General features: G+C 36.6%; 1 protein-coding gene across 5 annotated transcripts in view; it reads left to right on the top strand.

Annotated features, from left to right (window-relative positions):
• Positions 1–23,098, top strand: part of ZDHHC14 (zDHHC palmitoyltransferase 14) — a 113,505-nt gene extending 90,407 nt beyond the window's left edge. For 3 of the 5 annotated variants that reach the window (XM_009460693.2, XM_087775196.1, XM_087775193.1), the window contains 5 exons: positions 2,995–3,043; positions 7,925–8,027; positions 9,425–9,534; positions 12,688–12,790; positions 21,849–23,098. In XM_009460693.2, coding sequence (XP_009458968.1) covers positions 2,995–3,043; positions 7,925–8,027; positions 9,425–9,534; positions 12,688–12,790; positions 21,849–22,250 — 767 coding nt within the window. In that variant the 3' untranslated portion in view covers positions 22,251–23,098. The remainder of the gene's footprint in view (positions 1–2,994; positions 3,044–7,924; positions 8,028–9,424; positions 9,535–12,687; positions 12,791–21,848) is intronic. The other 2 variants (XM_087775194.1, XM_087775195.1) reach the window with 1 other exon arrangement.
• Positions 23,099–23,392: the final 294 nt, after the last annotated feature.

A 23,392-nucleotide genomic window follows, 5' to 3' on the forward strand; every position in this document is an offset into this window, starting at 1 on the left:
CTCCTTTTACTTGTGGTTCACAAAAGAAGGATAAGAGTACAGAGCGGCTCTTCTGTGGCTCAGAAATCTAGCACATAGCCTAGAGCTAGGGGCACTTTTAATTTTGGGGGAGTCTGGATCAACAAATTGTTCTCACTGCCAGATACAGCATTTCTAATATTAGTTGAAAGAGCAGAGAAAAGATGTACTTATTATTTAAAAAGGGAAAAGTAATTATTGGAAAGAGAACACTTCCATTAATACTCAAATCCTTGAAATGTATTTGGTCATATGTGAGCGTATACATGCGCACTTTTTATATTTAAGAAGGAAGCATGGGGGCTTTTTCTGTCATCTTGCTCTGCTAGAATTCAGTAGTTGAAAACACTAGTCTGACAATATAAAGCTACTTTTGAAGCTAGTCTACCTATATTTCATAAACAGTACAGTGGTTGGTTTTTTTTTTTTGCAGTCTTCAGCATATGAATTACCGATATTATGCCAATATTTCATGTTCTGTATGTCAAGTGGAGTTATCCAGTGGATTTTAACTTTGCAGTGTCCATACCTAATTCTAAGTGTGAATTAGGCAAAGAACAGAGAAATGAATTGTGCCTCTGTGTGGTTGAGCAGCACTTTAGCACTGTGTAGGTGTTATAGATAATGTAGAGTAAATGTTAAATGCTGACTTGTTTAAGTATATCAGCTGTAAAAACTTGTCACTATGAAGGTTTATCTAGCTTCGATGAGACAGGAAAAACCTCCTGAATTCTAGAGACTGTTTGGTCCTCAAAGGCAATGGGAGCAGGTATGAATTGTGATTAGTTTCTTGATGTTTGTTTGCTATGTTTGAGCATCAAGCCCAGTTTTCCAATTTATCTACTATAATCTTGACTGTGTCCAAAAAAAGAGTTCTTTACAAATAAGGTTTCTTTATCGTATCAATCACTCCACTCTCTCTGTGCCTGCCATGCTTCTAGAAGTCTTCATATCTACCTTTTTAATAGTTACCACTCAACCATTTTTGTTCTGTTTTGCAGCCTGCAGGCCTTCAGCTGATGCTAACCGTTAAGCAGCATTCTCAGTTACTTAATCTGAACCTTTGCAATTGGCATAGGGGGCTTTGTGTTAGTGTGCCTGAATAAAGTCTCAGTTTTTAGACCTGGGACTATGATCTTCCTACGGTGTTTCAGTCATCCATATGTATTTCCACAAGTTCTGGCAAAATTCTTGATTCTAGAGGAAGTCCTGCTGACTTAATCAAATCCTGTTCTTAGCTCTTCTGAAGATGATCCTAGCAGGATTACCTTCCCATCAGCAACACTTTATTCTAGATATCCTGTGTTAGACTGAATGCCTTCTGACAATATCCTTTTAGGAAGGGACTGAGGGATATTTATAGCAAGTTGTAGGCATTGACCTTAAAAAAAAAAAAAATCCTTTGTGGTTCATCTTAATAGGGACGTTCTTTTTCTGCCCTTGTTGATTACATAGGAAACCTGTTTTCTTTTTTTTTTTAATATCTCTTGATTTAGAAAAATTGTTGAAATCTGTTTCATTTTTAATAAATCTTGCAAACTGGCATTTTTGTAATTTTTAGTGGGCATAAGTGGTGATGAGATATGAGATACATCTTAACTTTTTGTTTTCTGCAGCGCTACTTTTGAGGCATTCATTGGAAATTTGCCCTTTCCAGGATTAAGAATGCTTGCACATAGTATTATTGAAGATGATAGAATTACTTTGTAAATCATGTACTTCACAGGTGTTGTCTTGCAAGATTTTATTCCATCTCCCCAAGCTTAACACATTTTTCAGTAGTAGTGCCTGTCTTCGCAGTTCCCCAGCTCTGTTTGAGGCATCAGTATTTCAACTTCATGTCGCAGTGAGGAACCTTTCCCCTTCTCATATATTGGGAACTGCTTGGAAGAGTGTGACCAGCAGTAGGGAATAGAGATCACACCTACCTGCTGCCATTGCCATTAAGGATCCTAAAAAGAGTAAGAAGGTAGGGGGAAGTTGCACTAGTCTTGTGCCTTGAGGCTAAGAACCAATTATGAGAGTCTGAAAAGGCTCAGAAATACAAGGTAAGTAACTTTCCCTTTTTAATGGCAAACAGTAAAATTGACCCGGTAGGTCTAGAGAAAATATATGTGTATGCACACACATACATATTTTTTTTTCTTTTTGTTTTGAAGACAAAGTTGTTCTCTCTTCATACAAATCTTCAGATGAATTTAGCTAAGGGCAAATTTTTTGCTGTGGGAAAGGCTTTCATCCTGGTGCATTGAAATCATTTAAATTATAAAGTAAAATGCAAACTGTGTGCCTTATGTGACATTGAGTCAGTTTCTACAGACTAATTTACTTGTTGCATATCTATCAGAAAATTGTCAAATTGCCCTTTTTAATGAATATCTCATGGTTGTGGAACACAAGTGGGTGCTTCTGCATCTCTAGTTCATTGAAGCATGCTACTCTTGAGCTCTTTTTAGCTGGTAGATATTCTCTTATTTTTCTAGAGACAACAAGCACCTATTAGAATAACCTTCTGTGCAGGTGCAGTAGGAGCAGGATTATAGTCTAGAGAACTTTGGTTGCTTCCAGAACAAAGGAAGGAAAGTCGAGAATCTGGATTTATAGTATAAATTTTTCAAAGTAAAGAAGTTGCTTTGAAAAATAGTATTTCAAATGAAAAAAGTAGCTTATAATTTTTTGTTTCCATATTAGGTCTGAAAAGAACAGGAATAATCAGAAATCTTATTCATAGGAAAGTATGCATGCATCGATTTGGTATGACTGAGAAAATATCCTGCAGATGTTAGATCTGATAATTTACCCAAGGTTTTTTTCTGATGTTATTGCTGCTGAGCAACATAATCCCAGATTTATATTAGTAAATCTATTCTGTGATTATTCAGTTGATCTTCAAATATTAATTGTGTTAATGATGCTGAAAACAACCTGCAGTCCAATTTCTTACTCAGCTGGTAATTTTGGGTTCTATTTCTACAGGTTCTCAACAAACAGGATTCCTCAATGCCCTGAAGGACAGTCCTGCAAGATATCCTTTCACTGAAACAAATTGTAGATCTTGTTGCAAAATAACATCTGAGGATTTTTTTTTGCTTGTTTTCTTGCTATTGTTGGATATGTGCATTTGGGACTTTATCAGTTAAGGATTTCATCACTTCCTGCACAACAGGATTTCTCACCATGTGTTGGAGGTAGGAAAGAGACTGTAGCCTGGGGTGGTTTTTATTCTTCATCTTTTGCAGAGTAGTACTCTTGACGAAGGTCTGTAGTTTCCATTTGTGATGGAAATATGTTCCATGTATTTGTGGTGGGATTCATAAATATATCTCACAATATATCCATGCTGTGGTTTCATTTAAAATACTAAATAATTCTGCTTTTACAACAGAAAGTATCCAAAACGGCTGATTCTTGTCAGGATAGTAAAAGTATGTTGTGGAACAACTGAAACCATAAGCTGTCCCTGAAGAGTTCAGTTCCTGAAAATATGTATTCTTATGTTTATTTACTGTTTTTAGAGAAGTCATTTTCAAGTATCAACTTCTGTTAAGTTACATAAAAGTATACAGATGTATACACAGGGACTGCTATTGTTGTTCAGCCTGGAGAAGAGAAGGCTCTGGGGAGACCTCATTGTGGACTTTAGATATATAAAGGCGGCTCGTAAAAAAGACAGAGAGACTTTTTACCAGGGCCTGTAGGACAAAACAAGGGGCAATGGTTTTAAACTGAAAGATGGTAGATTTAGGTTGGCTATAAAGAAGAAAGTTTTTCCAATGAGGGTGATGAGACACTGGAACAGGTTGCCCAGAGAGGTGGTAGATGCCCCATCCCTAGAAGCGTTCGAGGTCAGATTGGATGGGGCTTTGAGCAACATGATCTAGTGAAAGATGTCTCCCGCCCATGGCAGGGGGGTTGGACTAGATGATCTTCAAAGGTCCCTTCTGACCAAACCGTTCTGTGATTCTGTTCTGTAAATACTCTGAATTCTTTTTGTCACTTCATGGGAGCTTTTTGTATATTTTCTGCTCAGTGAGAATGGAAAATATTCCTTTTTCCTGTCTGAAAGCAGCTAACATAATGGAAAAATGAGAAGTTGACATAACTTCTGTTTAGTTTCTTCCTTACATTTCTGTCCAGATGGTAAGCTTCCCGCTTCTTATGTATATGTTTTGAATGGTTTGTGTCTGAATAAGTGGTTTGCACCTCTCACAAAGCTGCTATAAAAAGAATTCTTTCTCATACTTCTGCTGAGGAAAAGTCTCTTGTCCATTGTGCCTCACACAGTTTGCTCTTTTCCCCAGAAGAGCAGGAAGAAAAACCTCTTAACTCTGTCATTTGTAGTTGTGCATAAAGGCAGACCTCTCTTTCCAGGTAGTTTTTCCAAGTATCAAATTCTGCGGATTGTACAGATACAATTTTTCGTGTGTGTGTGTTTGTGTTCATCAGGTAAAGTCATTGAGCTGTAAACTCCCTTTTTAAGCAAAGCCACTATTCAGTTTTGGGTTGTTTTTTGTTTTGGTTTTTTTTTTCACAAACGATTTTACAAAGCACAAAGCGTTCTAAATAGCACAGCAATAGCTTCCAACTAAAACAATTACAATCACTTCTTACAAAAGATGATTCTTTCAAACTATTTTCAAACTGAGAATCGCTTTCAGTTGTCCTTAAATCAAAAGGTAATTGATTACGCATTTGAGGATCCTTGTACAGGAACAGTGGGCTGCTTATTCATAATTTGTATTCAGAGGTGTGCTGATTTGAAAGGCTCAGTAGCACCTCTTGTAGAAATGGCCTGGTTTGACAGTGATGTGTTGGACAATTTAATAGCTTGGTTACAATCCCTAACAGTAAAAAATGAAATTGTCCAAATAGGATTGGGAATACTGCTTTGGTGCAAACCAGTTAATTCAGGCACAGAGAACATTGCCGTAACAACCCTGTGTGAGAGATACCAAGGGAGTGTTATACCATATTATGCTAGTAAGTTATGCTTTTTATTGCTTTTTTGTGTTTGATTTTTAATTAATGGACTCATGTTTAATTAATAGAGTCATGTTAATCTAACATGAACCACCCCTGCTGTTCTAGAGATCTTTGGATCTTGGTGTGGGGAACTGGAAAAAGTCCCTTTCTTGGGGAAAGAAGTCCCCTTCAGTGCAGAACTGAGAGGTCTTGAACTGAAAGGAATTCTCTTTTTTTGTCAGTAGGAATTACTGTGTGGAGGAAGAAACTCGCATTTCAGGACCCTCTTGAGTCTAATCATGGTGAGGAACATCCTGTCAGTGGTGTGCTCAGTCTTCTGATGAAGTTACAGGAAGCCCTTCTCCCTCTCAGGTTCCCCTTTCTGACCTGGGGATTCTTCCTCTTAGTCTTTGTGTGTAGGTTCCACCCAACAGTGCTCATCTACAGTCATCCTTACAATTTGTACCCTCTCAAAGCCAAGTGAGGTGGACTTGTATTGTGCGTAATGTTTTGGGGCTATTTCCTTCTTTTACACCTTTCTGAACCCTCTGCTAACAACAAAGGGTTGTTATCCACCTTTATCCATTCTCCTTCATTCTCCTTGCTTTAGCTGTGGCTGTTGCACAGTCAGCTGAGACTGAGCTCCTATCTTGTGTTGGTTTGGCTCTCCACATAGTTTGAGGAGGAGATGAGAGGGAGAGAGTAGTAAATATGCTGCCCAGCAATGCACTTTGGTCATCCTGCTTCTTTTGGAGCAGATTTCCTCAGAATGCAAATGGCTCTTTTCTGGCTTTTGAACCACTCTTTTTAAAGAGTGGTTTTAAATTTTTAAACCACTTTTAAACCTACTTCACTGAGAGTGAAGTAGGCTCTAGAGGACGTTATACAGACAATTCAGGTATTTCCCAATTCGTTAGGTGAGAGCAGACCTGCAATACAAAACTCTTCACTGTTAACTAATGTTAGGATTATTTATCACAAACGCTTACGTCCATCCATGCATTTTTCCAGTCTGTGTCTCTGTATAATGGTGAGGAGCTGTCATGTTTCTCTTCTATTGATAGGTTCAGCGATAAGGATGGGTTTGTATGTTTTAAGGCTGTGTCCTTGTTCTGGAATATTTTGAGTTGATGTTGTCTTGGAAACTGACTTCACTAGAAGTTGGCATATGGTTAATATACAGATAATTTTTATCCTATTCTTTTCCCATTGTCTTGTTCCTACTGATTTATTATATCTATTTTCCTAGGAACCAAAGCTTTTTCTGCTGTTGATTCATGTTCCCTAAAAAAAATTTACTGTTGAAGCGTTGTAGAAAATAACATTCTCGACGCAGATGTATTCTGAGTTCATGGCTATTGTGTGTAAATAAAAATACATATAACAAAAACTGTGGCAGGAGGCCTTCTATAGAAAGTTGCTCTTTATGCTTAATTAAAGTTTAGAAGCAACTTTATTGTCTTATTGGTGAGATGATGACTCTTCTAGAGTTAAAGGAATGATATAAACTGTAGTAAGTATGCAACACTGAGTGCTGACTGACTTTCCTAGTATACCAATCTCATGTTTAAAGGCTGGTTACTTCTTTATGGCATTTGGGTTATGCAGTTTATAAGGAGTGAAAACACAGGTAGTCTGAAAAGTTCTAGTGGTGCATGCACAAATGCATGTGCACACCTTCGCTCCCCTCTTGGAGGTGTGGGTGCTCTTGCTGTACGTGTACCTGTGCTGCTCCCTACAACATGCAGGTGAGAAAGCACCTGCAAGCTCACATACGTGTACCTCAGGTGCAAGTCCATATATGTTGCACCCCATACTGGCAGCATGCTGTCTGGGTGCAGACGACTAGCACCATTTGACAGGGAGGATGCTCTGTCTGGGCTAGGCAGATGCCAGCAGAGTGGTCGCTGTACCAAACCAAGTTTTGGCTGCTGCTGTTCCCACTTCAAGTTCTCTTCTGCCATTTTTTGTGATTTTCTTACAATTTGGGCTGATGCCTCCTTCAAAAAGTCTTCTAGTAATTCCTCAGCTACTGTTTAATAGCAGCACAGTGAGTTGGGAGTTGATGGTCTTCCTTAACACGATGAGTTTGGGGCAAATGCTGCTGGGTTTGGAGTATTCAACCCCACCCCAGCTATTTACACGCACAGGCTTAACATGAGTTTTATCCAGGCTATTTGCTGAGGCTGGGCCATTCAGGCATCCTCACAGTTGTAATGTAGAATATATCCAGTTATTAGAGGGACTTGAGAGAACAAGTGGACTTTGTATTTTACTTGGACTAGTGCACTTTGATGCTAGTTTTAGGATCTCTGTCAGCATCTTAACTTCAGTAACAGAAGAAAGACAGGAGAGTCTAGCAGTTAGAACATACGACTGAGATGCAGTTTACTCAGTTGTTGTTGCTATACATGTGAGCACAGATCTAGAACCCATAGTCCTGGCTCAAGACTCCCATTGTGCACCAAATATTTGTACAAACATATCTGTTCAGTCTTTGCTATTTGGCTAGCCTTGGGTTACCTCGGTTGTGTTTGATCTTTCCCTAATCCCATTAGAACTGTTATTTAGTGTTACTTATCAATTTAGCTGTCTTAATACAAGTGTGATGACTTTTATAGGGTGAATGAAAATTTGAATTTCAGTGATTAAGATTAGAACCACTCATCAGTAGTTTCTAGCCTTTTTCAGTCTGCAGCCCCTTAAATATTTGCTGGTGTAGATGCTATTCAGTGGCCCGTACACTAAAGCCTACTGACAATAGGCTTGCTTTTCTGAGTTTAATTTTTGCTGACCCCTTTGAAGTACCCCAGAGATCTCAAGGGACTTGTGGACTGTAAGTTGATTACCCTGAATTTTCTGATTGTAACTACTTGTTATTGGATATAACATTGTTGGGTTTTTTTTTTTTCCGTTTGCATATATTTCCTTGACTTTCAATTACTGTGCTGGAAGCTGTGGTGTGTTTTTTCTCAGTATGGTCCATTGTTGGCCTCTCAGGTTTTCACACATATTTGATCAGCTCCAATCAAACAACAAATGAAGATGTAAGTTCATAGTATATTTCTACATATATGTTTCTAAATAGTAATGAGGAAGTTTTTCTCTGTTATTCTTAGAGAAGTCATACCTGCCTGCATAATTTTGTGAATGCCTCAGTAGGAAAGAAGGAAGTAACCTGATCATGCTTGATTCAAAATATTAGAAGACATCTTTTGGGCTGTATTTATTGTGGCTTGAAAATGCGCTGGTTACGTGGGGTGTCCATTGTGATTTACACCCACAGGACCTGTATCTTGAAATAGGAAAATATAGAAGAGAGGAGACAAAGAAACAAGTGTATCTTACACAGTAGGAAATTACTAAATAATTTTCAGTATTTCTTGTTCGCTAGGAGTCCTAAATATTCTTTCACTCAAAAATTGCTCACTGTAAAAATTGCAAAGTGTGTTGAATTCTCAGAACAAAATTTTCATCCTTTATTTTATTTTTCCTTTGAAATTTCTTCAGAAATTTCAGACCTCAGTCTGAGGTCTGAAACCCCTGGCAAGGAGTATATCATTAATTTAAAGGTCAACTTTTGCATTTCTACAGTTGTCCTATTTGCACATAGGTTTCCATTGTTTTGGTGTGAAATTACGTTTAACTGTGTGTGGAGGTTTCATGTATCCTCCCCTAACTAAAAGGAGATACATAACAGGCCAGAATTGTCTCTCTAGATGGATCCAGCATGCTTCCACTATCCCCTCTTCCCTCAAATGTCTCTTTTGAATTGTTGAATGTCAGATAGCAGGGAACTGCAGCGGTGTAACATGTCTGAATTTCAAGTAAACTGTTCAGTAATTTCATTTAAAGCATACATTTCCAAGTGAATACAGTAAGACATTTTACTCAGGCTTTCAAGTATCTCACAAACAGAAAAGCAAGACTAGCTAAAAGAAAACGTAGTATGTGCTTAAAGGTAGTAATGACTGCAGTTGGTTCATAATATTTTAGAGCCATTTGTGAACTTCAGGGAAGATAATGTTGTGTGGTATTGCACAGCTTGAGAACTTACCCAAGAATATGGAAAAGAGGTGCTTTATTGCTGACTTTAACGATATGTTGCAATTGAACCTCTTCTGTAGAACACATCATAATATTTGTAAAATTAAGCTTAGGCCATTATGTTTAGATGCTGAAATTCCTACTGTGAGTATATTCATCCTTTGAGATTTTGGGTTGTCTAAATCTATGGACATAAAGCATGTGCTTGCTTGTAAGATTTTAGGGTCCAGCCTTTATAACAGCCCAAAGCTCTAAGCTGTTTGGAAAGTGTGATCATGGGTTTTCTCTGGTCTGCCTCTGATGTAAGTAGCATGTTGCTGCTTTGGTAACCCTTAATCTGTCTCAGCCATTTTCTGTTTTGTATTATATGTGATGCATCTTGTTCATATCTATTCAGATTAAAGGATCATGGTCAAATAAAAGAGGTAAAGAAAACTATAATCCATACAGTTACGGCAACATCTTTACTAATTGCTGTGCTGCACTCTGTGGGCCCCTATCTCCAAGGTAAGAGTATCACAAGTATTGTTAGTATAAATGAAGCCACATGATTACTGATGAAAAAAATATTCTTTCTGATTGCTTGAGTTGACTCAACAAAAATGATGTTTTGTTTTACTGTCCATTAGAAGCTTTAATTAAGTTTAAGTGAAGAGATAAGTTGGTAAATTGTGGTTAAACTAGGTTAGTGACCAGATCCTGTAAAATATATTTCAGGTTGACATCTGAAATGAAAATAAACTTGCTTATCTGTTGTTTGAACTTTTGCCACTGCAGTTAATAACTTCTAGCAGTAAAAGATTTCTAGTAGTTAGCTGTTGCATGGTGGGTGATTTGAAAGTTTATTGAACTCTTACATATCCAACAAATGTGACAGGAGTTTCGAGTTTAGTTTATTAGCTTGATAATTGTTCATTTTTGTCTTTTCACTCTGAACTGTTTTATTTAAATGGATGGTAATTTTCCTTTATTTATAATACTCTTAACGTATATACATTAAGCTGAATTTGGTGGTCTTACACAAAAGCAATTCAAGGGAATGCTTAATGGATTAATTTTTGCTGCATACATTTTCACTTTTGAAATCCAAAATATTTGTATATTCAAGGTTGCAGATGATTTTTCAGCTTGAACAAAATGTAATACAGAGCTGAGACTAGAGAAATAAAACTGGCAGCTGGAAAGACTTAATTCTTTTCTTATTCCAGTGCACAGTGTTTAGATAGTTTGTGTAGTACATGTACAATAGAGGCCCAGTTCCTCTGTAGAGTGTGGCTGGCGTCTTGTAGATTATTTTTGTGGCATACTCATCAGTTGAAGTTGTTTTGCTTTCTCTGGAATTATCTAGTTATGAATCTGAACTATCGAGAAGAAAGTAAGTAAATGATTTTATAGTCCAGTGGCTAAGGTGTTTCATTGGAAGTGGGATATCTGTCTTTGCTATTACGAATATCAGAGGTGGTTCTTCTATAAGCAGTTGAAAGTCAACAGGAGAGGCTGACATCTTTTCCTAAGGAGACAACTGAGTTAAGATTTCCACATACTGGGTTAACACTATAATCCCCGTGGTGAGAAAGCCCTGTCTCTGCCTCCTGCCTATATGGATGGTGCCTGAAGCCAACCCTTTAACTCTGCCATTTTGCTTTCCATAAAAGTATGTGACATAAAAACTCAAAGCCATGCTTCAAATTCTTTTGTTTGACTCCAAATGGAAATCTTTATTAAAACTACATAATATTTCTCAGTATTTGAAATAGCATCTTAGGCTGATACAAGTAGCAGCACACAATTAGACCAGACTGACATTGGCTCCTTTGTTTTAACAGAGTTCATACACTTTTTCCTAAATTCCATGTAGCAACATAACTTATTTAGATGCCAAAGTATATGTAGAGTTTCTGCAGGGAGATATTTTGTGACCAAGAGTAAAAATTTACTGACTGTAAAATGTAAATTGTAACCTTGCTTTTTTGACTTTTAATCTCAGCAGTGTCCCAAGTCACTACATAGAAATTTTGTCCCTAAATTCTGGTAAAGTGATTTAGCAGCAATTACAGCTTAAAATTCAAAATGTTCAAGTGCCTTTGAGAATGGAATTCAGATTAAGAGAGGATCTGTAAATAATCCAAACTTTTCTCACTTCTGTTAAAGATCATGTTTCTCATTTTTAAACCTATGCTAGCAAATGTAGAATGCATTTTACATGTCCTCAACAGTGACTTTCAAATCTTAATTTGATCCATAGCTGTCAGCATAGGTCTAACTAGTGTTCTGATATAGTAAATCATGTAACTTTTTTAAGCATCTGATTTTTGAAGGAGTGCTTTCCGCATGGCAGATTGTAATCTCAGGTGGATTTCTAAGTGTTTTGAATGTACATAAAAACCTGTTCTACAGACCTTCATGAGGAGAGCTTAAACTGGTCTCCAAGCGGTGGAAACCTCATTGACTTTTGAGAGGGGAAACACCTTAGATTTTTCGATGCATCCTGTTCTTATCTTTTAAAATTGAAGCCATCTTGACCCTTAGTGAATTTAGACGGCCCATAAATCAGCAAATAAAACCAGTGGTGTGCTGACTTTAGCTCTCAGGTGTTTTAAGGCATTCCTGTCATTATGTCTTTGTAACTGGAACTATAAACCCTCCAGTTAAAATTTGATATCCTGTGGTGAAATTTGTAGTTTTCCAGATGGGAAGTAGCATTGTTCAGGTCACAGGAAAAAAAACATTTTGGCCTATGATTAAAAATATGTGGAACTAAAAATGAAAGCTATATATAATTAAGGAAAAAGAATCAATTTTGAATGAATTGAAGCATAAACAGTTGAAAAGTTTTTGGTGTTTTTTTTAATATAGAAGTGATATGAGCTAATACGCAGGTAGAATACAGTACTTCAGTACTAGCAGAACTTCAGTACTAGTACTTCAGTAACTAGCAGAACCTAAGTGAGGTTTATAGTTCTCAAATTGAGAGTAAAATTGTATGTGGAATTTTAGCAAAATCTTTAGCTAGGTCAGATTATTCCATTCTATTTATTTTTTTATAATCTTATGTAGATTTTACTTATTTTTATTAATTTCTCCACAAAACATTTTCTTAGATGGAAATAAGAAATTTTATGAGTGCATCACTTTGGTAAGAATAGTGGAGCACTATAAGTAGTGTTAAGTAGCTGTCGTGAAACACCTGGCAAGTAAGTTGTCTGAGCAAAAGTTCCTTTTTCTTTCCTTCTAAATTTTGTGATTAAGTAGCTTTAATTTAGAGGTGTGTAAACTGATAACAACCTTCAAAATAGATGCTGATTCAAAGTGCACTAGTGAGTTTTGTAATTTGTTTCCACACCTGTGGTTTAAAATTCTTGGGTTTTGTGGTATCTGCTGGTAAGCTTCTAAATCTTTTGTCTATGATAAATATCCAGAAGAGTAGCAGTACATATGGCTATGTGGTGGGTAGTATTACAAGGAAACAATTGTCTTGCTTATGAGTAGAAATAAGTCTTGTACTTCAGTTGAAAAAAAAAAGAGACATTTGAAGGTATTAGCGAGGTATTAAGGTCTGTTGTACAAAAGAATTTTTTTCTCTTTCTTTTTATCGAGAGGAGGTAGTTATTGATCAGAAATATCTCTAACATTTTTTTCTTTATTTTGATTATTCTCTAGCTTAATTGACAGAAGAGGATTTATACAACCAGATACACCGCAATTAGCAGGACCATCAAATGGCATTACTATGTACGGGGCCACACAATCGCAGAGCAACATGGTAGGAATCATCCCATAGTGTTGTTCATCAAGATTCCTGTGAATGTTTTCCTTCTCCACTTTCATGTGAACTAATCAAGTAATAACTAACTGGATACAGCTGACACTCTGGGTGGAATGACTTGTTTATTAACAGTAAAGAAAAAAAACCCAAGGCTCTTTTTGATGTATGTTTCACACAGTGTAATAGTTATTGCTCATGGATTCTAAAAAAAGAGAGGCTTTTCTACACTGTTGATTTATTGAATATACTGGCATTTTGACTTTTACTCTTGACACCTGCTGTGTTCTGAACTGGAATATTCAAGTATCGTGGACTTGCTCTGGTTCATCATTTTCCAGCTAATTGTTATTTTGTATGGCACTTTCTTCTTACCCTTATTTCCTTCTTTGCTTGTACCCTGCGGTTTTGCATAGACTAATGTGTTTCAAAAAGCAAAGATGAACAAAGAGGAGTTTCTAGGGGAGAAGTATGTTGAAGAAAGAGCAGGAGGACACTGAACTTCCAATGAACAAAAAATGGCAACTGGAGTGTTACAACAAAAACTTTTAAACATCTTTGAAACTGTGCCAATAGTTTTTACTTTTTTTGCTGGTAGCATTGGCTATCATAATGGAAGATAGGATTTCCAGTGCCAAGAAGAAGAGAATAACTGGAAAGAGATCTTTTTCCAAAGGCAAGCATCTTACATATGTGCCTATTTCTGAATTGTTATCCACATATCTTCATATTATGTGGGTTCTAAGACTTTGTCAAAGAAGCCATGGTTATGGACACCCTCCCTCTGCCAAAAAAGAGGAGGCCACAAGGCCTTCTGACATAATTCAGCCTTTCTTTTGAACAAAAGAAGAAAAGACTCGCTATTCCCAGACAGATTAGTTTTAGTGTCACTGATAAACTGGTATAAAAATTTTACTGTAGTTCCTAAGCTGTTTTTATTTATTATTTTGAGGATCAAATAGAAGATTTGTTAGTCTCCTTAATGAGAAAATGTATTAAAGATACAGTATTAACTCTGAATCTTCTGCGAGGTGTAGTTTTGCAGGACAAGGTAATGCTCCATGCAAATTTTCCTCAAAAACAAATGTAACTCTGAGAAAAGAGAAAAGGTGGTTTAAAAAAAAAAAAAAAAAGAAAAAAAAAGAGAAAGCAAACCTCAGAAATAGCCTGAGGTCTTTCAGGGATTACCCAAACTTTCTGACTCTGTCAAGACTTCTTATTTGTGAGGATCATTAAACCACAATAAGTCCCTGGCATTACATTATCTTAACATTATAAGAATTATACTTGCATTGTAGGAAGACACTATCATTATTACTAGTTATTAATGAGAAAATCTTGTGCCAGTTTGATAGAAAATTGACTAAATTTGTCTCTAGAAATGGAGAAATCTGTTATGGCATTACTTTAAGTCAAATAGGTAGCTCTTATGATTTTAGAGTGTAATATCTGTAAAAACACAAATTCTTCAAGGATTTGAACTTCTCCTAGAACATTGCACTAGTCAAGCTGGGAAAGGCTTGGGTTCTTTAACAGTTATCAGAGTCACTTGGAAATGTGCGGCTTTTATTTCTGAAAATGAGCTCTCAGAAAAAGCTTGGAAAATGTAATAGGTCATGTTTGGTACAGAGGAATATCTTTAAGACTGTGATGCCATTTTTCTCAGGGTATTATTCCTGGTCTGTATCCAAGACCAGTTGGCTTCTAGTGTCAGCTGGCTATCAGCATTAGATTTCTCCCTTGAGTTTTGTTGTTAAAGACCTGCTTAGTTTCCCAGTCTCTCTAGAACTATTTTCTTTTCCCTATTTAAAATCTTGCATTCTTTCCTGAGTTGCTTGAAGCAATAAGAAATTATAAATTCATTTCCTGCTGGCAACAATACACAGGGACATAACTTTGCCTCTGATTTCTTCTTGTTTCACGTTTCCCTTTTTCTGTATTCTAAGGTCAATGTTTTTGCTCTTCTCGGTAGATTCTGTACCTACTTTAAGGTTTCCACCTCTCCTATCTCATAACGCAGCAAACAGCAAAACTGATTTCCCTGTTTCACAGTTAAGATCTCAGTCTCATCCACATAACAGACTTTCTTTTTTTTCTACCAAAAATAATTCACTCTACTGCTAGCTTAGTTGTTTTCAGCCATTCCATACCACACTTCCTGTTCTGATTTAACTTTCGACAGAAATAATCAAGTAAAACTTCATCATTCTATTTAAACCCTTTTCCCACTAAGTGACCCCTAGTACTTTTCCAGGCTCTGGAAACAGTATCTGTTTCTCTCAGCTTTCTTCCCAGTACAGAATCTTAGATTCCTCTGAAGAAGTTTGGCAACAGGAGCACTGGGAACACCAGCCATTCAGTTGTTCTCCCCTGAAAAGGTCTGCTGAAGCTTCTTGAGTGAAAGGCAGTAGAGTACACTACATGGCAGAAGCATAACAAGGCATGCGGCATCCTGGTGGGTTTTTTGGGGTTTGTTTGGTTGGGTTTTTTTAGAGGAGGTATCTCAGCAAGATCCTCTAGAATCCCTCTTGCTAGAAGTTCAGATGCAAACATCAAAATTTCCTTTGTTGATTGATAATTTAAATAGTAGACTAGCTCAAGCCCAAGACTCCAGTGGAAGCAGAACAGTAGAGGGGGAGGTTTCCTTTTTACCTCGTGTCCTCACTGACAAACGTTAAGCAAAAGATGGAACATGATTCAGTCTTCCCTTCTGGAAGGTTGCATGCCTCTTGGGAAAAAAAGGCAGAGACATAAAATGAAAAACACTTTACTGGAGCTGAGGCAGGTGGGCCACAAAGAACTGACTAGTTTGAAGGGAATGTGTCTGGTACTGCAGCTTGTATTATTATGGTTTCAGATAAGGACAGGCAGAGTGAAATTCCTTGACTTAAGAACGTGTGTAGATCATAGTCTTAGTCCATAAATACTTTTTAAATGGCAGAGGTTTAGCCATTTATACATCATCAGAGATAATTACACTATGTCAACACGTTGAACTCTTGAGTACAGGAAATAATTTATTAGAAATCTGAAGTGTGTTCCAGTACACCTTTATGGTATGTCTCCCTGGATTTTATTCCAGAATACATTACATCTTCTTATCTCTACATTGAATCTTAATGTCTAGATGTTATACTACTTAATCCATATAGGGTGCTAAAATGTCTCTCCTGCCCATTGATATTAAAGGAAGATTTTAATGAGCATCTTCTATCACACTTGTCTTCTCTTATTCCTTCCTCTCCTTCTTTCCTTTCCTTCTCTTCCCTTCCCTCAAATATTTTATTCAGTGACTTGTGTCTTCCTAAATAGATTTCTTGTGCCTCACCCAACTAGCATCTGGGCATTCTTTAGATCTCTCTAGGTTGCTTAGTATTATATTCTGCTTTCATTTATTTTAATACATCTTTTAGCATGGCATAATTTTTGCATTTAACCTCAAAATAAATATCAGGCTAAGTTTAAACTTGCCAGACACTTGCTTTCAGTGCAATACATTCTTTCTCATTCGGGATACCATTTGTGGGGCACTATTTTTGTATTTAACAGCTTCTGTGGTAATTTTGCCTGTGAGACTTTGAATATTTCATATAGTAGCTACCCTACTCATTCTAGTGACTCAGTTTTTCACAATCTCAGAAAGTCAGGGTTGTTGCTATAATCAGTGCTTCATAGACCCATACTGTGATTTTTTTTTTTTTTCCATAAAAGAGCTTTTTCTCCTGTTCTCTCCTTAGTATCTCCCTTATTTTACTAAATGCTGAAGTTTTATTTACTTTTTTGAAGCCTGGAAGCATATAATTATACTTTCCTGGTACGTTCCCAGTGTTTTTAATCTCTTTTTCAACATAATTTGAAATTAGTCTGGTAAATGCATTAGCCAGCTTCTCAATATCCTTATCCAAGTGACAAGCATGGTCACTTGGAGCTAATGGTCTGTAGATCTGATATTTCCAAAGTATTCCCTATTGCATTTTATTGCTGATTATTTTTACAAGCGCTTCATTAGTTTGATTGCCCAAGTATCTCTCTTCTTAAGAATTTTTTTTGCATGAAACACAGTATCACGCCCATTATGAAATCATAATTTTCTCTGTATTTTATTCTTTCTTTCTCTTTCATTTTAAGGTTTCTTTTCTTTCTACTCTGAAAAAAAGTTCTTATTTCACCATTACCTGGATCTGTACTTCTGTAGTATTTAGCTTTCTCTTAAAAGCCTGAGTTGATTCTTGGGTTTTGATACAGGGTATTTTATTCTTTAGTAATCCATTATGAAGGAACACAGAATCCATCTCATTCCGTGAACTTTTTTAGGGGAATTAGTTTGCTTTATTTGTACTATGATGTCTGTAGGAGTTCTCTAATGCCTTATAAAGTGATAGATTTTACTTCTATCTGCCTCTGTGTCAGGACAGGTTTATTTCTTTGTTTTTAAGAAATTCGCTTGTACTCCTGCATTCTAGGCATCTCTTGTTCAGTGCTTAGGTGGTTACTTGTGTGCCAAATTCCCTTATTTCCACTTCTCTCTCTCTTTTTCTGGATGCAAATTCTTTAGTTAGAGTGCTTGTTTTCTTACTTATACGTACCACTGAAAATTATAGGAATCACAATAGTGCATGCGCAACATTCGTTACCAGTGAGACGTGCAGTAAAGTCCTCTCCCAAATGTTCACATCAGTATTTCTAGCACTGATCTGGAAACAGGAATCCAGCTGATCCAGGGAACTCTAACTCTGACCATCCTAGCATACTTTCTACTTTGCTTTTCATGTTCTCATTATTAGGAGTAAGTATTTCTACCGTGACAGTACAAGGATCAGCAAGGATAGGAGCCCCACTTTGCTGGGAGTTTTACAGGTGTGTTTCCTTGTATATTTGCTGTCGTACTTCACAAATATAATTTATCATTGCCCAAAATGAAACTTAGGGCTCTTACCAAGTCAACATTACTACAGTCAAGGTTGATAGAGAATTTTCATTAAAGCATTTTACTTCACAGTTAAAATGGGTTAAAGGGCACATGCAGTAAATCAACTTCAGTGTTACGCTTTGGATTGAGGTATGTTTTAGAAGCAATTATCTTGATTGTGCATATTTACTGCATTTTTGTTCACATCGGAGAGCAGTATCAGAGCACGTGAACTAGATTTCTTTCAGAAGATGTGCTCCCGGAATGCACCCAACATGCTCTAACCATTCATGGACATTCAGTCCATAAGAACAAAGAGTAGCTAGTCTGAAGTAAAATCCTTGGAACAGGTATAGTTTCCCCTTTGGCTTCAGAAGCGTTTCTCTTCATAGATCCCCTGGTGCACTGTACTACTTGCTAGTGGAGCCATTGACTTTTGTGCCTCAGTTGTTGCACAGTATCTGCAATACCATTATTTTGAGTGTGAAATCCTACAGCTGTTGGGAACAATTATACAGGTCCATCCTTCCACTCTTTACCCATCTATTGTATCCATCTGGTATGGCATTTCAGCAACCTTTCTGTTACTTCATAGCACTGTCGTTCAGTGCTGTCAGTCTCCCCAAAACTTTCTGTTGTTTGTACTTTATTCAGAGATGCTAGGATAATTCAACCTTCTTTTCTCCATCTTCTGAGAACTGTAACAATTCTTTAATGTTACCAGTGTTTAGAAAATTTTTAACAAAGTTGATTTTAAATTCAAAGTAAATAATCTCTGGCTTTGGCATTAGAAATGTGAAAAATATATTGCTATGTACAACTATGTTAACATGTATGTTTTGTGTATCTTAGAAAAAATCAGATTTTCTTCAGAAAAAAAAATCAAAAATATTGTTTCCATAGTTGTTTGTATTTATTATTTGTGAAATAAATGCAGAATTTTAGGTTTTGTCTAATTTGCTTTAATTTGTGCCTTTTGACGTGAAAATAAATACAGAGATGGCTAAAATTTCTATGCACATATATAATTGAACTTCTGTACTGGTAGAACTTATTAAACTTGTCTTACCTTCAGAATCTGCTGTTCCTTTGAAACAGCGGAAATTGTAAATGGAAAATAAAATCAGTAGATCTGACGCAAGAAGGTACTGCTGGAATAATTTCTACAGTAGATTTTTACCTATTTAGATTTCAGTGCTTGGCTTCCTTTTTCTTACAATCATAGGCTTTTTTATTCTATTTGAAATGCTGGCATTGAATAATTAATGTGATTAATAGCTATTAATTCTTTTGGCCCTAAATTTCATTTAGTTAAGAGTGAAATATGAAATCAAGGAAAAACCACCATGCCAGCCCTATAAACAAATCTGTTTTCCTTGTTTAGTTTAGTGTTGGCTGTTGGGACTCAAGAACAGTCTACCTGTATAGTATATGTTGTTTTTATCAGATGGTTTTGAGAGCTTCACTGAACACATCTACCTTTTCTAGTATAAACCCCGCTCTAGTCATTTTCGAAAGCTGTTTACAGCCTGTATTTTCCTAAGAAATTTCATGTTAATCACTGTTAAATAGAACAAAAAAAAGAAAACCTGAAATGTACCTGAATAAGAGGAGAGGCTTTAGGGAAGTGACAAGTGTATGGAAAAGGAAGAAGAGATATACAGCACCTGAAAAAGTTTTATAACACTCTGTTTAATGTAGCTTTATGAGGCTACTTTATCTTTTGGATATTGATTCAGTTGAAATGCACTAGAGTTGGGTAAGAAGAAAATTAATTCAGACTATAAAATGAGTTCAAGTAAATTACCTTCAGCTAATTTAAAACTGTGTATTTGTATTGCCTGGAACACATTAATGATTTCCTTTTGAAGATCAGTGCTGAAGCTTCACTAAAGCAGTAAGTCAGCTGCTAACATTATTTGTTTTCAATGTACCCCAGTGGTTATAGCCATTCCTTTGTTATTTAACATGCTCTTTGGCTACTGCTTTTCGGAGAAGATGGATTTTATTAGTCTTTTTGAAGTTTGAAAATTCAGTTAACAGATCTTTAAAGTCTGCATAGTAAGGTTGGTTGAAAGGCTATAGTTTAACTGAAATAAGCAGGCGTGAATAACAGTATATTAATCAAGAATGAGTTATTCACACTGAATTACTAATTGAAAGCTTGACTTTAAAAGATGCTGACAGTTTTCTTCTTAGTAAGATACTTATGCAAGGTTTTGGCTTTAAGCCAGTGAGTAATCCCTCTGAAATGATAGGGGACCACTTCAATTGTTCATCATCTTGTGGCAGAAAAAATTGCCTGCAATGTGTATGAACTGAACTGATGTAATAGGAAGTCAGTGCATTTATCTTTCTGAAAGCATAAGTGTTGGAAAAAACATAACTGAGTAAGGATCAGACTTTGACCTGTCAAAAAGTAGCTGGTCTGGGAGTCCTAAACCACTTAGACATATTTAAAATACTACATATTTACTGTGACCAAGTAATCTGCTTGCACACTGTGAATGTAACGTGTGTGCATCCATCATTAAGCTATTCAGTGGTGGAATTGGAGGACCTGAAAATATCGGAGGAAGCATTCATAGTGATGGTTTTCATCATGCAGTAAAGGAAGCAAAAGTCTTTCTGTGAGTTTGCATAGAATATATTACAGTGGCTTATTAAACTCAAATGGGCATTTTAGGGAATTGCTGTAATGTGAGTAGCAATAGTTATGATTGGGAATATCTTGAACAGATGTTGGATTCGTAATGTCTTTCAGTAATTTGATATAGATCGAAGAAGTCAGTCATAAAGCAGAACATATTGCTTTAACAGAATCCTTGAAATAACAACAGTGAATAGGCATGTCTTACCTCTGGATATATTTTTTTATTCTGCTTGCTTGCTTCCAAATTTTCTTTGCTGCATTGGAGTTATAGTTCTATTCATTGACTGTAGTGTTTCTCTTGCACAGCAGAACAGCAGTATGGCAAATGAATCTAACAGGATTTTGAAAATCTGCAGATGTTATAACTGATCAGGCTATGAATTAAATAAATATTGTCCTCGGAAGCTCTCAAAAATCATGCCAGTTTGTGTTAAAGAAACTTAATTTGGCAATAGGTCTACTACCCACTTAGCTTGCTGGACATTATTGAAACACCTACCTGTCGTCATCTCAAGGAATGAATGATAATTTTGTATAAACAGTTCTTAAGAATGATGTAGAGCCAAAAGCGTTCCTGGTAATACTCACTGTGCTTAATTGGATTTATACATAATGCTGAATTTGGCTTGCTGTTGCGAAAGTGCTTGCCAGAACATTTGTGTTTTGTACCTTGATTCTTCACATTGTCAAGATTAAATCAATCAAGCCACAGCCTAAAAATCATGGAAGTTGTTATCAAATTAATGCATCTGCAGTGCTGCCTAATTTCTACACATCCTATAGAGTACTGAGTATAGCGTAGTATATTCTCTAGAGTGTATATATAATGTATAAAATTGGGAGGGGGGGAAATTTTTGCTCATAGAGGTCGTATTGCCAGCTATATCTTTATAAAACCACCTGCATCAAAGGAATTCTTCTGGAAAACTTCTGTAGCACGTTAATTCTGACATGTGAAGACCAATTAAAAAAAGACACTTGCCTAGTGGTTTTGAACTTGGAAAGATGCTTGGATTATGCCTTTGGGCCTCTCTGTGAACTGCTAGCTGCTCTAGGGTAAAATGAGTAGTGTGGAAGTGATTCACCTCACCTGGAATTGGGGAGGTTTTGAGGTGCCCGATGCAGTTAGTTACACATGGACTGTGCAGCTAGGCTTTCCAAATGGCTTCAAACAAGAATAAGCAAAGAATTTGAACTACAGTACTCACAAAATACTATTTTAGAGGTTACCAAAATCCTTAAGTGAACACTGTAAATGTTTATCATAATTTACTTTGATGGTAATCCAAAGCACTGGCTCAGTTATGCATGCTTTTTTTTTGTTTTCCTGGGCAGCATGCAATGGGATTTTTGGGTGGCTAACTGTGGAATGATACTAATGGCTTTCTTTTTTCTCTTCACATCCCATTCTTTTCCATACCTTTTTATCCATATTCTCCCTTTTTTTTGTCTGTTTCGTTTGCCTTATATGATTTTGACACCCTTCCATTCTACAGTGTGACCAAGATCAGTGCATTCAGAGCACTAAATTCGTTTTGCAGGCTGCTGCCACCCCCCTACTACAGAGTGAGCCAAGCATAACTAGTGAAGAGCTACCTTTACCAGGAAAGACTACTATCAGTGGGCCTTGTGCAACTCTAACTCTAGGGCAACCGACACCACCATCTTCTATGCCAAATCTGACATCAGATACAGGTTTGACAGACATGATACCATTAAAAGAGGAACATGAAGGTCATCAGTTTCTCACTCCTGAGGAAGCTCCGTCACCCCCTGGGATGCTACCAAGTGGAAGTCCTATTACACACAGCCATACAATGCACGTCCTGAGTCTAGCCAGCCAGGATTCATTGCATGAAGACTCAGTACGCGGTCTCGTGAAGCTTAGCTCAGTTTGAACAGTTTTTTTGAACATTGCACCATTTCTTGGTGTCTATACAAATCTCTACTTAAGAGGAACGACACTGCAGTACCACTGTAAGACTTCGTAACATGCCTATAATGGAAATTTAATGCGCAATGGAGTCTACTAAAAAGACAAGTTATTTTTTCAATGGAGCTATACCATTTTTTTGACCAGGTTGTTAATGGTTGGGCTTTGATGGTGACTGCATTTTATTTTTAAGCAAAACCAGAAACGGTCAATAATCTTGTTTCCTGAAGCTTGGGTACAGCAAGTTGGAATTCAGCCTGTAACAAACACCATGTACAGTACAAAAGAGAGAGATTCTTGGATGTAAGTGTCATGCTCTGTGTTCTATGCTCTTGTAATACACACTTGTTAAGGCTTACCACACTTGTGGCCAGAATGATCTGCACTTACATGTTATGCTACTAATATTTGAGATAGAAAATTACCATTCCATTTGTTAATACAGAAAAAAAAAAATGACTGCAGATATGGATTTGCATGCCACGCTACAGTATGTGTTACAGTGGTGTTGGTATTAAGAGAAAGTGCTGCTTTTTTATTTGTGACTTTCAAAGTGCTGTTTCATTTAAAGACAGTGCAACAAACTAATGGACTATATTATTTTTTCAATTTATTAAAGTTTATTTTAAATTAATCAGTGGTGCCTAGAAGATGGAGAGTTACTGATTTGATCATGTTGCATATCATTTAACCTTCTGTTTAAGTGTTTAGAGTGAGGTATTGTGTTGTGCCATACCACAAGATTCTTCCACTCCCTAATGTGATACAATTACCTGTGGACCTCCAATAAAATGACATCCTCTATTTCTTGGACATGTGTACAGTTATCCTTGCACAGTTTTCCTGGGGAAAGAGGGGTAAATCATGATTTGTTGACATAGTTTGTAAAGATTTGACTGGAATATGTTTACATAATGAAACCAGAGCTATGGAGGAAGAGCTGGTTACAATTAGGATTGCTTCAGCATCTTTTGTGGTTTTGTTTGAGATGTGTATTTGTTCCCATAAGAAGTCTTTATTTGGAAACAGTAGAGTTAGCTCTGCTTGGACTGTAATTCTGTGTACCTTATCGTATGGCTAAAGGGTGAGGGGCTTAAGATTCAAGGC

Source organism: Nipponia nippon, unplaced genomic scaffold (genome assembly GCF_047370975.1).
Source record: "Nipponia nippon isolate SJK-2023a ecotype South Korea unplaced genomic scaffold, ASM4737097v1 scaffold_4, whole genome shotgun sequence".
NCBI classification, from domain to species: domain Eukaryota; kingdom Metazoa; phylum Chordata; class Aves; order Pelecaniformes; family Threskiornithidae; genus Nipponia; species Nipponia nippon.